The following is a 16,289-nucleotide window of genomic DNA, read 5'->3' as shown; positions in this document are numbered from 1 at the left end:
TCAGTGTTAATCAGCATTAAATGTACCTTCTGATGATTTTGTTTTGCAGCAATGAATCTTTGCCTCTCCAGTTCCTTTCCTCCATTAAAATGCTCCTTAAAGTATACCTCTCTCCACTCCAGCTTTTGATCACTTGTCTCTATATCTCTCTGTGTGGCTCAACGCCAACATTTTGTTTGATTATGGCTCTGCAAAGCACCTAGGGGTGTTTTAGTGCATTAAAGGTGCTATATAAATGCAAATTGCTGTGGTTTGCAAGTTGTCACAGTACCTGACTCTAATGGCTGATAACAAGTACCAGTTCAATCCTCAGTCAATCCATGCTACAACCTACAATTACCGCTGTGGTGCACATCAAAGCACCACAGGAGGGCAAGTGGTCATAAGACGCGTAATTTGTGTTCTCTGAGGTTTAAGATTGCATATTACACTGAAGTACTTGGCTGTTGATCTGGGTAACCTTATTTTAAAAGCTCATTTAGATAAAACAGATAAGAGTTGTTGGCAGCCTGTGTCCCTTTGTACAAGTATCAGCTGTCACAGTTATGCCGGACAAAACTAAATTCACACACCTACCCAAAGAAATCATGTACTCTCTTGGACTACCTACATAAACATCGTTCTTGAGCTGTGTTTAACCTTCTTTAAAACTATAAACCACAGAAGCAAAAATAGGCCATTCAGCCCATCTAGTCTTCTCTGCCAATTAGTGAGATCTTGGCTGATCGAATAATCCTCATCTCCGGTTTCCCATCTTATTCCTGTAACCCTTGATCCCCTTACTGGCTAAAAATCCCAGCCTTAAATACACCTAATGATCCAAGCCTTTTCAGCCCTCTGCAGTAAAGAATTCCACAGATTTATCACCCTCTGAGAGAAGATATTCTACCTCATCTCAGTCTTAATTGGTTGACCCCTTATTCCAAGATGATGCACTCTAGTCCTTCGACTTCTCCTCATAAGAAAATCCCTCCATACCTGGGATCAACCTCGTGAACCTTCTCTGGAATGCCTTCAATGCCATTATATCTTTGCTTAGATAAGGAGACCAAAACTATTCACAATATTCTAGATGTGGTCTAACTAGTACCTTGTATAGTTTTAACAAGGCTTCCCTATTTTTAAACTCCATTCCATTTGAAATAAGGCCCAACATTCTATTTGTTTTGTCTATTACCTGCTGAACTTTGTGATTTATGCATGAGGACTTCCAAATCCCTCTGCACTGCAGATTTCTGCAATCGTCTTCCATTGAAATAATATTCAGCTCCTCTATTCTTCCAGCCAAAGTTCATAATCTCACATTTTCCTACATTATAGGCCATCTGCCAACTTTTGTCCACCCACTTAACCTGTCTATATTCCTCGTAGATTCTTTGTGTCATTCTTACCACTTGCCTCTTCACCTATTTTCATGTCATCTACAAATCTGGTGATAATACATTCAGTTTCCTCATCCAAGTCAATATATATTGTGAATAACTGTGGCCCCAGCATTGATCGCTGTGGCACTTCACTAGTTACAGGTTGCTATCCTTAAATGCCTCCATTATTCCAATTCTCTGTCTTGTATTAGTCTATCCATGCAAATATACTACCTTCAACACCATAGGCTCTTATTAAGTAGACTAACATGTGGTACATCATCAAATGTCTTTTGGAAATCCAAGTATATTACTTGGATTTATACTGCATCATCGTGGAAGAAGGGGTCACCCAATCACCGAGATGAGGTAGAATTTCTTCTCTCAGAGGGCGATAATATCACTAGGCGACGGCAATGGCCTCGTGGTATTATCACTGGACTGTTAATCCAGAGACCCAGATAATGTTCTGGGGACCCAGGTGCAAATCCCGCCATGGCAGATGGTGGAATTTCAGTTCAATAAATATGTGGAATTAAGAATCTAATGATGACTGGGAATCCATTGTCGATTGTCAGGGAAAAACACATCTAGTTCACTTTTGTCCTTTAGGGAAGGAAATTGCCATCCTTACCTGGTCTGGACAACATGTGACTCCAGATCCACAGTAATGTGGTTGACTCTGAACTGCCCTCTGGGCAATTGGAGATGGGCAATAAATGCTGCCTGGTCAACAACGCCCTCATCCCGTGAATGAATAAAGAAAACAAAACTACTGCTTCTCCTTTATCTATCCCATTTATTATCTCCTCAAAGAATTCTAATAAATTTATCAGGCATGATTTCCCCTTCATGAAGCCATGCTGACTCTGTTTGATCATGCTATGTACTCCTAGATGCTCTGCTATTATAATAGAGTCGAACATTTTTCCAATGGCAGACGTTCAGCTAACTGGCCTATATTTAACTGCATTTTTGTCTCCTTCCTTTATGAATAAAGGTGTTATAGTTTTCCTATCCTCTAGAATTTATCCAGAATCTAACAATTCTTGGAAAATTACTACCAGTGCATTCACTAACTCTGTAGCTAGTTCCTTTAATATCTGCGAATGTATCCGGTGAGGTCCAGGGAAATTATCAATCTTTAGCTTCATTAGTTTCTCTCATACATTTCCTCTACTGATAGTTACCGTGTTTTTTCCCTCCCATCCCTTTGATTTAGTAGTTTTCGAATGCTATCAATGTCCTTTACCATGAAGATTGATTCAAAGTCCTCTCCTCTCCAAAACTCTACTCACAATGCTGCAATCACTCCTGCAGAGGCTTTTATTACAGTAGTCTCAGCAGGAGGCGTGAAATGTCCATGTTCAGGAAGAGAAACTTAAAGAGTAGACTTCATAGAGGTGTAATAAATTATGAGGGGGTACTTAAGATGGAGTTGAGGATGAATTTCTTCTTTCAGAAGGCTTTGAATTTGTGGAAGTCTTTACTCTAGAGGGTTGTGGAGGCTGTGTTATTAAGTACACTCAAGGCTGAAATTGACAGATTGCTAATCAGGAAGGGAATCAAGGGTTATGGGGAGAAGGCAAGAAAGTGGAGTTGAGGATTATCAGATCAGACATGATCTCATTGAATAGTGAAGCAGGCTTGATGGGCTGAATGGTCTACTGCTGTTTTTACATCTTAAATTCTTGTAGTTTGATGCAGTTGATAGGGAGAACCTATTTCAACTGGTACACATTTAAAATGATTAATGAGTGGGGTTGGAAACAAGGAAAATATTTTCTTAAAGTGATGATTTTTTTTAAAAAGTAGGAGTGTGATGGAATACTCCCCACTTGCTTGGGTGGGTGCAGCTCCAACAACACTCAAGAAGCTCGACACTATCAAGGACAAAGCAGCCCGCTTGACTGGCCCCTTAGAAAGTACCCTCCAAATACTCACTCTCAACCATCTAGGCGGTTAAGGACAGCAGATACATAGGAACATGACCACCTATCTAACAATAGAAACAGCGCAAACAGGAGCAGGAGTAGGCCATTCAGCCCTTCAAACCTATTCTACCATTCAGTATGATCATGGCTGATCATCCAACCCAATCCCCTAATACCACTTTGTCCCCAAAACCTTTGATCTCCTTAGCCCCAAGAACTATATCGAGTAGTTGCTTGAAAGCATTCAATGTTTGGGTCTCTACTGTGTTTTGTGGCAGAAAATTCCACAGACGCATCACTCTCTAGGAGAATAAATTTCTCTTGGAACAATATTGCCATTCCTTCATTACCTCTGGGTCAAAATCCTCGAACTTCATCCCCAACAGCGTTGTGGGTGTCCTTAAAATGCATGGACTGCAACAGTTCAAGAAGGCAGCTCACCACACCTTCTCAAGGGCAATAAATGCTGGCCAGACAGCAATGCTAACATCTTGTGAATGAACAACAAAAATAAATCAATTGGCAGAAATTGTAAAATTAATCCCATTCGCTCCCAGCAAGATACCTCTGTAGCGGTTAATAGGAGAATTATCTAATTATCGTCAATTCAGACATTCAAGGGGGTATGGAATGATTATTTGCTTAGAAATAACATGCAAGGGGATGGTAAAAGGAAGCAGGAGATTGGCACTGGGTAATGATATTCATTTCCTTTATTCATTCACGGGATGAGGGCATCGCTGGCTAGGCAGCATTTATTGCCCATCCCTAATTGCCCAGAGGGCAGTTAAAAGTCAGCCACATTGCTGTGGGTCTGGAGTCACATGTAGGCCAGACCAGTTAAGGATGGCAGTTTCCTTATCTAATTATAACAACTGAAGAGCGGGTGCAGGTATAATGGACTGAATGGTCTCCCCATTCACTGTAACACTTTGGTGATCTTCATTCTGACTGCAGACAATGGTGGGTCATCTTACACAGTCTTTTAAGGGGTCTAATTTTTCAATTTCTTTCAATATGTTGAATTATTTGTCTTTAATATGATCAGGAACAACTGGTTGTTTGACATAGTTATCAGTCAATCTCTCGGCTAATTAAAAGCATCTTTTTGTCATCTCATTTGAGAGCCAGGAGATTAGAGGTGTAGTGATTGTAATGAGGTCAGCCTGGTGGACCTCATAGAATTTGAGTTCCCTGATTGAGGGCTGTTAACCTGGTCCAATCAGGAAGCCCAGGCTGACAGATATAAACAGGAGTATTAGAGGTTCTGTTCACTAAGAGCTGGATCAACATTGAGGACTCTCCACATGTAAATAAAGGGTGACTTAGTGACAGGATACCGTCCTCTGTGGAGTTATTTCAGTGGCGATGAAAGAAAAGCTTACTCCAGAAGAAATTTGCTCACAACAGTCATCTTTGAGTTGGGGAAAGCATTTCTGGCACCATGTCATTATTTGGGAAGTCTGACTTGCCTGATCCTGCCATTGAAGACTGGGGCCAGTATGTGGAAAGAATGCATTATTTTATCCAAGAAAATGACATTGGGGCAAATGAAAAGCAAAGTGTAATTCTCCTGATAGCTTGTAGACACCCAGCTTTTTCAGCAAGTAGAAGTTTAACTTCCCCTGAGGCTCCAGATACTAAAGCCTTTCAAGAGTGACGGATTTAGTTATGAAATATTACGATTCCAAACCTCCTCTATTTCTCAGGCACTATTGGTTTTACCAGGGGAATCTGTATTGGGATATTTGACTAGGTTAAGAAGACTGGCAGAGGTATCTGACTTTGGTTTAACCTGCAATGAGATGCTGAGAGACCAGTTGGTATGTGGGATTAATGATGCAACCATGCAAAAGTGCCTACTAGCTGAAGTCCAACTGGACCTCAAAAAGGCATTACAATGGGCTTTGTCATTGGAAAATACAGTAAATGGAACATATGAGCTGCAGGGCATTCCAATGGAAGTGGACACCCTCACCAGTCTGACTGATCTTGGGAAACACCACTTCAGTGAAGGAAATTGCACAGCCTCACTCAAGACATATCCTGAACACAGAGACTCTAGGTCAGTCCACAGCAAAATCCCAAAGCAAAGACAAGCCTCAGCCAAATGGTTAAAATTTCTTCAGGATCCAGACTGGCAAGCCATTGTAGTTGCTTGCAGATACATACAGCAAAAGATTCCCACAAGAACTAAATTGAGTAAGAGAACTTATAGGCCAGTATCCAGGAGAGTTCCCACCCTGGAACATCCATCTACATCTGCTTTGGAATAGGTAAGTTGCTGAACAACATCCAAATCAGACCAATCAAAATAAACATCTTCTAAATGGTCACTTGGTTCTAATGGAGGTTGATAATGGCATGGGTGTACCAGTGAGTGCAGAACCAGTCTTTAACAAAATTCGCTATGGACTCCAACCCTTAAGTTTGCGCAAGATATCAGCCAGACTGAGAACCTATACCGGGGAAAGTTTACAGAATAAGGGCACAACTTCGGTTCCAATCTCTTATGAGGAGCAGCTGGTTCAGTTACCAGTGATGGTAGTAAGTGGCTCCGGCCCAAGCATGATGGGATGAAATTGGTTGAGAAAGAATCATCTAGATTGGCTCAACATTTTTCAATTAGAAAATGGCTGACTGAGTGAAGGAAATTAAATATCCGGAGGTTTTTCAGGAAGGTCATGGGATTACCAAAGAAGCCAAGGCCACCTTACATGTTGACCAGGAAGCAATTCCACGATACTGCAAGGCCTGCCCAGTGCCATTTGCCGTATGTGTAAAAATAGATGTAGAAATCAGGAGGCTGGAAAGCAAAGGAATCATCAAACCAGTTCAGTTTGCAGAATGGGCTGCACCAGTCGTGCCGATTATGAAGCCTGATGGGTCGGTTCGCCTTTGTGGGAATTTTAAACAAACGGTAAACCGCTTTTCAGAGTTGGATAAATGCCCAACCCTCATAGAGGATTTATACACAAAGCTGGCAGGGGGGCTTGTCCTTCATGAAAGTGGATATGAGCCATGCATACTTGCAATTGTATTTAGATGAGGATTCCCAGAAGTATGCTACAATTAATAACCATCAGGGATTGTCCCAATATTTGAGACCACCATTTGGGGTATAGTCAGCTTGTGCCATTTTCCAGTGGATGACGGAGAATATTTTACAAGGTCTACCCCAGGTCGCTATTTATCTGGATGATGTACTAATAACTGGGAAAACCAATAAAGAGCATTTACAGAATTTGGATTTAGGCAGGTCTACACTTTAGAAGGGAAGAATGAGTGTTCCAGGCATCCAAGTGACCTACTTGGGTTACAGGGTTGGCAAGATTGGGTTACACCCCTTGGGAGATAAAGTGACGGTGATCAAATGTGCCCGGACTCCCACATATGTACCAGAGCTTAGGTCTTTCCATGGACAGGTAAACTATTGCAGAAAGTTCATACATAACCTGGCCTCCATCCTGACACCTTTGCATCAACTCTTAAAAAAGGGCTAGCCTTGGAAATGATCACATAGCCAAGCCATAACATTCAGGAAAGTGAAGAAACAGCTATCATCCTCGAAGGTTTTGGCATACAATGATCACAAGCGAGATCTGATATTGGCATGCGATGCCTCCCTGTATGGCATTGGGGTAATATTAGCTCATAAGTGGCCCAATGAAGAGGAAAGTCCAATAGCATATGCATTCAGGACTTTGGCTAATGCAGACCGTAAATACACCCAGATAGAGAAGGAAGGTTTGGCGGTCATATTTGGAGTCAAGGTTCCACCAATACCTTTATGAGCATAAATTTGTAAATATAACAGCCCACAAACCCCTGCTAGGTCCACTTAAAGAGGACAAGGCAGTGCCGCCCATAGCTTCAGGCCAAATTCAGTGGTGGGTTTTAATTCTAAGTTGGAACACCGTCCAGGAGGCCAACTAGCAAATGCAGATGCATTGAGCTGTCTCCTGCTGGCAGATACACGACCAGTGGTACCACCATTGGAAGGTCCCATAATGGCTTTAAATTTCCTGGACACGCTTCCAGTCACAGCTGACAATAATCAGACTTTGGACACAGAAAGAGTCGATGCTGACAAAACTAAAATAGCTGGTTGTGGTGGGAAAAACCAAGGGGCCATCATAACCAGAAGTGAAACCTTTTTGCACCTCGAGACCAGATCACAGTAGACGACAGCATATTATTAAGGGGAGCAGGAGTGATTGATTCAAGTAAAGATCAATGCTAGATATTGGCTGAACTCCACCAGAGTTATCCAGGGGTTTCCAAACTGAAGATAATGGCTAGGATTGGATGCAGACATAGCCACATTGGTGGGGCAGTGCTCAGAGTGCCAACAAGTACAAAAATTACTCCAGCGGCTCCCCCACATTCATGGGAATGGCTGGGTAAACCCTGGACTTGGACACATGTCAACTATGCAGGCTCTTTCATGGGCTCAATGTTCATAGCCTTTGTGGATGCTCACTCAAAGTGGCTGGGCATGCATAGAGTTCATTCGTCAAACATGGGAATGATGATAGAAAAAACTCGCACATTTTTGCAATACAGACTTCTGGAAGTGTTGGTCACTGATAATGGACCATTGTTTACCAGCAAGGAATTTGAATATATTTCCTAAAGTCAAATGGTATTCAACATATAAAGACAGCTCCATAGCATCCATCATCCAATGCTCTGGCAGAAAGAGCAGTCCAAACTTTGAAGACAGTCTTAAAGAAACAGCCTACTGTGTCACCTGATACCAAACTGTCCCGGTTCCTATTTGATTATAGGACCACCCCTCATGCAACTACAGAGATGGCTCCAGCAGAGTTGCTAATAGGGAGAAGATACCATACCAGGTTAAATCTGATCTTCCCAGACCTGGGGTGGAGGGTGAAATGGCGTCAGGAACTCCAATATCAGACACAAGACTCCACTAAGTGAGAGAGACAGTTTACTTCAGGGGACGACATTTGGTGTAGGAACCACAGGAATGGCCCTCCATGAGTAAGAGGCATGGTGGGCACGAGGTCAGGTCCAGTGACATATCAAGTTTCAGTAGAAGCGATGGTCCTGAACAAGCATGTGGACCATGTGAAAGCTGCAAACTTGCACAAGGTGTGAGAGCAAAATGTGCCTGGCTCCTTGAAAGCCTTTCTGACTATTCTGGAACCCATGAGTTCTCCCCCTCTGTCAAGCGCTGAAGATATCTTGGAATCTGAGATGGACACAGCAGATGTCACCACCTCGATGCCCTTGCTGTCTGAAGAAGAGAATGAATTTCTCCCAAGATGCTCTAGGTGCAAGAGGCGAGCTACTGTGAATTACAAACCACCCATATCTGAGGCAGAGTCAGAAAAACCTGTCAGTAAAACGCCCATGAAGGAGCTACAAGAAAAAAGACATCCTTGGACTCAGAGGGGGAGGCATGTAGTGATTGTAATGAGGTTAACAAGATGGATCTCATAGAATATGAGTTCCCTGATTGGCGCTGTTAATTTGGTCCAATCAGGGAGCCCTGGCTGACGTAAGAACAGGAGTGTCAGCCATTCTGCTCACTCTGAGAAATGGCTTTGAGGGAGCTGGATCAGTATCAAGGACATCCTGCGTGTAAATAAAGCGTGACATGGTGACAGGATACTGGCCTCTGTGGAGATATTTCAGAGGTGGGGCTGTATGTTTTAGGTATTTGAACCATGGATGTGGGGCAGAGGTGAAAAGGGACATGGAAAAGGAATATCCTGCAAGCACATGTCCAAACAGAATAGATAAACCCAACCAAAAGACTGTGAAGGATACTTGTCTAACAAGGGACTCAAAATTTGCTTCTAAATTTATCTCCATTGAATCATATAGACTGTCAAAGGTTGTCAACTAGGGTCAATTTTCTCAGTTCAAATGGCTTAGCGTTCTCTATTAGATTACCTCGACCAAACTCCAAGCCATCGGTCTCATGTTCCAACAACTCCAATCCGCTGCGTTCCACGGATGGAAGTACCATAATACTCACAGCACAATAAGAATTGTGCCTCATTCAAATTGTTGGTTATGAGCATCACTTGCTGGGCCAGCATTTATCACCCATCCCTACCTGCCCTTGAGAAGGGGGTGGTGTGAGCCACTTGCTTGAATACAGCTGAGTAGTTCAGAGGGCAATTAACAGTCAACCACATTAGCTGTGGGTCTGGAGTCACGTGTAGGCCAAATAAGAATGGCAGATTTCCTTCCTCAAAGGACACTGGTGAGCCAGATGGGTTTTCTGAATATCGGCAATGGTTTCATGATCAATTCCAGATCTTTTGCACTGAATTCAAATTGCCCCTCTACCACGCCAGGGACCCAGTACATTACCTGGGTCACTGGACTAACAGTCTAGCAGTAATACCATTAGGCTTTCAACTCCCTAGATTTCCTTCCCTAAAGGGTTTTGGTGAACCAGAATTTTTTTTAACAATCTGGTCACTGTTACTGACTCACCCTTTTAAGTAAATGAATTTAAATTCAGTAGTTGCCGTGGTAGAATTTATACATATGTTCTGAGATCATTCATTCAGACATTCGGCATACTAGTTATGCCACTGTATCCCCCATGATCAGCTCTGTCTGGATATCTGACAGCATTCAACCTTGTTCTCAATTAGATATTTGTTGAGCTATTGTTTTTCGGAGCAGAAGTTTCACTGTCATGGTGGTAACAGATCTCGGAGGGAGCCTACTGCACTGACCCATGGGAGCTGACCTGCTTCAAATGTCCAATCCCCAGCAACATAAGCGCTAATTATCTAATTCCATCTTTTTGTTCTGCCATTGCCACGTAACTGAAATGGTTCTCTGTATAGTCACATTAGACGTGCCTTTTGGCATTTTGAAAAGCCAGGTCATGCTGCTCCCGATCTCCTGTACCAACAAAAACATTCCATATTTCCGCCTCCTCACCAACAGGATTGTGGGTTATAATAACAGTGGAGTCAATTGTTCTGTAGAGCACAATGATCCCACATTCCCTATCATCCTGAACAGAATGGAAGACCTCCACCTCTGATTATAGCTTCTACAGGGTTGGGATTTTTGTTCTAAATCACTACTGAGTTACATCTTCCTGGGAATTTTAGATGGTGAGGTGAGGTATGAAAGTCAGAACTGGTGTCTATGAGCCCCCAGTTGATGAAGTACATTTGAAGTGTGCTCACTGTTGACATGTAGGAACTGCCAATTTAACCACAGCAAACTCCCACTAATGGTATCCGTCGCGCTGTCATCACCTCAGTCCTTTTTGCAAAACCTGCTCCAGGACCAGGTAGGAACTCCCCAAAGCCTGTCCATCATCTACAAGGCACAAGTCAGGAGTGTGATGGAATACTCCCCACTTGCCTGGATGCAGGCAACAACACTCAAGAAGGTTGACAGTATTCAGCACAAAGCAACCTGCTTCATTGGCACCCATCTAACATTCAGTCCCTTCATCACTGTCGCACAGTAGCAACAAACAGTATGTATCATCTACAAAATGTGTTGCAGGTATTCACCTTAGCTTCTTAGGCAGGATCTTCAAACCACCAAACTCTAACCCTTCGAAGGACAACGGCAGCAGATACATAGGAATATCACCAACTGCAAGTTCCCCTCCCAGCCGCTGACCATTCTGACTTGGAAATATATCGTTGTTCTTTCAGTGTCGGCGAATCAAAATCCTGCAACTCCCTCCCCCAGTGGCATTGTTGATCTACCTACAGCACATGGACTGCAGTGGTTCAAGAAGACAGCTCATCACCCACCTCCTCAAGGACAATGACGGATGGTCAATATGCAATGGCCTACACCCAAGAATGAGAAAAAAACTCAGTGAGCCCTTGACCTTCCCCAGAAAGATTACAGTCTTTGTAAAACACCTTCTGAAAACACTAGGAGATAGCAAGAACTGCAGATGCTGGAGTCAGAGTCAACAGAGTGTGGAGCTGAAGGAACACAGCAGGTCAGGAAGCATCGGACATTGACTTTCCTGCTCCTCTGATGCTGCCTGACCTGCTGTGTTCCTTCTGAAAACACTACTTTCCCTGCCAACTCGTGGCTTTCTTGTCATCCGCTCATGAGGAGCTCCCAATGCCCCTGGCTAATGCTCAGACTTACAGAGTCCTTGGAACATAGGAGCAGAAATAGGCCAAATGGCCCCTCGACCTTGCTCTACCATTTGATAAGACTGTGATTGATCTTCCAACTTGACTCTGCTTTCACAACCTGTCCATTAATCAAATAAGAAAAGGTGGTAAGCTAAAGGATACGACTTAAAGTAACACCACTTATGCTCAGGAATCATCTTATCATTTCAAAATATCTTAATACACTTCCAACAGAATGAATGACTTAGAAACACAGGAACTGTACTTTACACAATTTTGCATGAACTACATTCCTCAGAAAACAAGGAAATGGATGGATAGTTCTTGTGATTTTGGGGAATGTTGGTTGAGGGAGGAACGTTGGCCGAGTCGCTGTAAGAATTCCCTTCAGCGTTTTTTGAATATACCTGTAGAATCACTAACTTCTATCTAATCAGTAAACAGGGCATGTAGAGTAAACAGGAAAGAGCAATAACTTGAGGTAGGAGCAGGTATAAAAGCTGGAGGATAAGACTATATCCGAAAAACTGGGAAACAGATCTTCAGCCACTGTCAACGGTTCTTTGAGTCTCCAGCTTTCTACAGTCCACCAAGGCCAATTTCGAAACATCAACACCCACAGGACTAAATGTGCTTGATGGATTAAGCAGCCTTTTCTCATTTCATTTGACTTTTGTCAAGAGTAGATGTCCTAAGATTGCAAAACGTGAAAAATCAAGCTGAAAGTTGGCCACTCTTCAATTGTGCCCCAGCTACATTCTCATAAGACTTATTTTGGACTTGGCTGAAGTGGATGTAACACACAGTGTTTATCTGTTGGTGCGGGAGTGGAAATCATTCTGAGCATCATAATGTAAAAAGCTACTGAAACCACCAACACCCTGGCCCCAACACGCAAACATCACGTGTACTTTCCAATTGTCTGACACAGTTATAATTGTAAGTCTAGTCCTGGACTGCAGGGGACATTTGATGACTTGATAGATGCCCAAGTGGAAGGGTTTGGACCGAGTCCAGAGAAAAGTCATTCAATTAATTCCTAGTCTGAAGCATGAGCTTGTACAGATTAGGCGAAAAAAGCTGGGATGCAACACCTCGGGCAAAGAGGCATTTGACTGATATTTTTCAATCGGTGAAGGGACTGGGATGTGTTTGAATTGTTAGCAGTTAGGTGTCAGAGAACCAGGATGTAGCAATACTGAGTTGCACAAGGCCTGGCCTTGGGTTTCGTGAGATTATCAAGAGAACGATGGCCCTTTGAAACCGGCAGCCCCTGCACAAGATTCTTTGAATTGCTTCAAGGCAGAACAAGATCTGTGGGAATTATCTTATTGTGCTGTGGGAATTACTCTGTACAAAAGATGGGGCACAGAATGATTGGAACAGAGCAATCTCCTGGGTTACTTTCCGCCGCCTAAAGATGGAGCAGTCAGAGGGTCATTTCCAAGATTAAATTATCCTTCCCAAACCTGGCTGCTCTTTATCTCTGAATTTCGGCTACTCTCAGGAGTTACCATGGCCTTGGGGGGTGAACAGAGTCTGGAGACTGGCTGAGACAATCAATTCCTACCTATTATTTTTTGTATGGGAAACAGCAATGCAATAACTAGAAGCACTGACTTTTCTAGAAATGTTCAGAAGATGTAATGGTTAGATTTAGATCGGATAAGGGAGAGATACAATGACACCTGGGTGACCTCATACACTGGCCACTAAATGTGAGTGGGCAGGTGCAGCAGGCAATCAAGAAGGTAAATGGTATGTTGGCCTTCATAGTAACAGGATTCAAGTACAGGACAGTGGGGATGGCATGCGCCTTGGTGAGACCACATCTTGAGGACTGTGTGCAGGTTTGGTCTCCTTATCTGAAGAAGAATGTTCTAGATATGGAGGGAGTGTATTATAGCTTTACCAGACAGATTCCGAGGATGATAGGGTTGTATGAGGAGAGACTGGATCCTAAATTCACGGGAATTTAGAAGAATGAAGGGGGATTCTCATAGCAGCCTATAAAATTCTAACTGAATGAAACTCGGTAAACACAGGAAGGATGTTCTCGATGACCAGGGAGCTCAGAACCAGGGGTCGCAGTCTAAGGATAGGAAATGGACCATTTAGGATTATGATGAGGAGAAATATTTTTCACCCAGAGAGTGGTGAGCCTGTGCAATTCTCTGCCACATAAATGATTGAGGCCTAAACATTGAATGTTTTCAAGAAAAAGTTAGATATAGTTCATAGGGTTAAAGGGATCAAAGGGTATGGAGCAAAAGTGGGAACAAGGGACTGAGTTGGATGGTCAGCCATGATCCTATTGAATGGCAGAGCAGGCTCGAAGGGCCAAAAGGCCTAATCCTGCTCCTATTTTCTATGTTTCTATGGTTTCTGCTTCCGCTACCTCTGACGCCACAAGGATACTTCTGCATTCCTAAATGCCTGCCCAAGGAGTTGTTGTACAGAACCCTATATCCCACCCCTGAGGTGTCCACACTTTCTACCTGCCAACTGTGCCCACCTCCCCTTCCCACTCCCACCCTCCAGAGATTCACTCTGAGCAGTGTGTAAACGGCGATCTTTACCATTGGGTGGTGGTTTGACATCTGCGTCTCCTTGCTGGTTCGAGCTTTCAGATTGTCCTGACTCTGTGAGATAAAAAGAGATGGGTAATCAGCACTGGGAGATTCTCTTTGTCTTTCGTTCAACCAAACATTGAGGTACTCAAACCCCAGAGTGGCCTGTACCCAGTGGAGACAGTGACCTCAGACACTGGGCGATAGCTGCACGATGATCATCAATATTTGGGGCTATCACTCGGGGCCACAAGTGATCTACTGATCCATCTTGCCAAATACATTCACCCACTCAAAAACAAATATGTGAAATGAGAGAGCGGTCCATCGACCAATTAAAGCCCAGAGATTCACCTGAACCACACTGACAGCGGCTCTTCCAAGGGAGACTAGTAACCATAGCAACAATCCCATGGAAGAAAAACTATGAAAAAAACTTATGGTCACTGGGGACAACTGAATAAAATTTTGAAGACAACCACTTAATAGTACCGGCTACATTATTTAATCCTGAGCAGTTGCTTTGCACACACGATTGCCCGCTAGTCACAGTGTCCATTGAATACTTAAATAATTGAGTATCCCTAAATCTTAAGTCCCTTTCACAAATCCTTTTATTTTGAAAACAGTTTAATGCCTCCTTAGTTTATTGAAAGGGTTATAATTTAATGTCTGCTACCTGTCTCACCCTCAGAACCTAGACTTCAGACGCCTCTAAAGCCTCCTTTTTTGGGACTTCATCATCAGACATCATCTTTCAAGGATCCAGCGTTGCTGTTTTGTTTTTTTCTTCCCTTTCTCCTACTCAAGGATAGTGCTGTGCATTGATGTAAAGAACTGATATCTCTGGATATGCTCCTGATAGATGATGATAAATCCATGGATAATGAGGGTTAAAAATTGGGAATTGTTAGGGCATCAAAGTGGGAAATGGTGGAGAATGGCAGGAGTTAATCTAATGGAACCAGGCCAAACCTCCAGAATCAGTGGGTGAGCAAAGTGTAACAAACTTGCACAGCAGTTGACAGCACAAGAAAAGCCATTCAGCCAATGGTGAACATGAAGTAGGCTGTGCAGAAACCCATCTTTTCTATATGGTTCCGGTGTAAGCTTACAACAGTAACTAACAATGATATAGTACAGGAACATAGGAGTTGGGCGCAAGAAGGCTTATTTAATACTCCCGCCGCTCAATAAGAACGTGACTAACGTGGTTGTGCGTGTCAACATCATTTTCCTGCCCCCTTCCACACCCTCCCACAACACCCCACCATACCAACCCCATAATCTTTGACTCCAACACCTGTTAAAAATCTATACAACTCCACCTTGGATAAATTCAATGACACAGCCCCTACTCCTTTAAGGGGAACAGAATTACAATAAGTGATGAGCCTTAGAGGAAATGATTTTTCCACACCTCTGTCTTATTGGGACACCTCTTATTTGATAAATTGCATTTCCCTCCAAGAAGTGGAAACATCCCCTCAGGAAATGTTTCAATAAGATTACCTCCCAAATTTCTACAGCCCACCTTTAAAGTTGTGAAAGACCCCACAGAATTTCACAGACATGCCATAAACTAATGTAGGATGCCTTGACACACAAGAGGAGATTGGGTCTGATGGCAAAAAGCTTGATCAAAGAAGAATGTCTGAAAGGGGAAAAGGGAGGTAAAGAGGCAGAGATACTTAAAGAAGGAATTCAAGAGCATTGGCTCAAAGCAACTGATTGAACAGCTCCTCTGAAGGTGCAATGTTCAAAACCAAGGCGTGACGCCAGAATCAGGATAGCAAAGAGATATCAGAACAGTCAGGAGTTGGGAGGAATCGCAGGGATAGGGGAGGGAGGCAAAGTGAAGCATAGAAGGATTCAATAACAAGGGTGCGACCTTTAAAAATCAAGTAATCGCATAACAGAAGCAGTGTGGACCAGTAGCACAGGAGTAAGGAAAATGGGATTTGACTGAAACTCAGTGTGGGTCACTGAGCACAGGGGTATTGGGGGAATTGGATTTGACTGAAATTCAGTGGGGGTCAGTGAGGACAGGGGCGATAGGGGAATGGGATTTGAATGGGATTCTGTTTGGGTCAGTGAGCACAGGAGTATTGGGAGAATGGGAATTGACTGAAACTCAATGTGGTCAGTGAGCAACAGGGGTGATGGGGGGATGGGTTTTGACTGAAACTCAATGTGGGTCAGTGAGCACAGGGGTGATGGGGAATGGGATTTGAATGGGAGTCTGTGTGGGTCAGTTAGCACAGGGGTGATGGGGGAATGGGATTTGAATGGGACTCTGTGTGG

At 43.2% G+C, this 16,289-nt stretch overlaps 1 protein-coding gene across 11 annotated transcripts in view; it reads right to left on the bottom strand.

Moving 5' to 3' along the window:
- Positions 1-16,289, bottom strand: part of nfixb (nuclear factor I/Xb) — a 421,090-nt gene that overhangs the window by 106,346 nt on the left and 298,455 nt on the right. For all 11 annotated transcript variants that reach the window (XM_048617764.1, XM_048617762.1, XM_048617771.1 and 8 more), the window contains one exon: positions 13,995-14,057. In XM_048617764.1, coding sequence (XP_048473721.1) covers positions 13,995-14,057 — 63 coding nt within the window. The remainder of the gene's footprint in view (positions 1-13,994; positions 14,058-16,289) is intronic.

Source organism: Rhincodon typus, chromosome 38, assembly GCF_021869965.1.
Source record: "Rhincodon typus isolate 14 chromosome 38, sRhiTyp1.1, whole genome shotgun sequence".
NCBI lineage: Eukaryota > Metazoa > Chordata > Chondrichthyes > Orectolobiformes > Rhincodontidae > Rhincodon > Rhincodon typus.
Note: the sequence above shows the minus strand (reverse complement) of the source record. Positions and strands in the feature narration are given on the sequence as shown.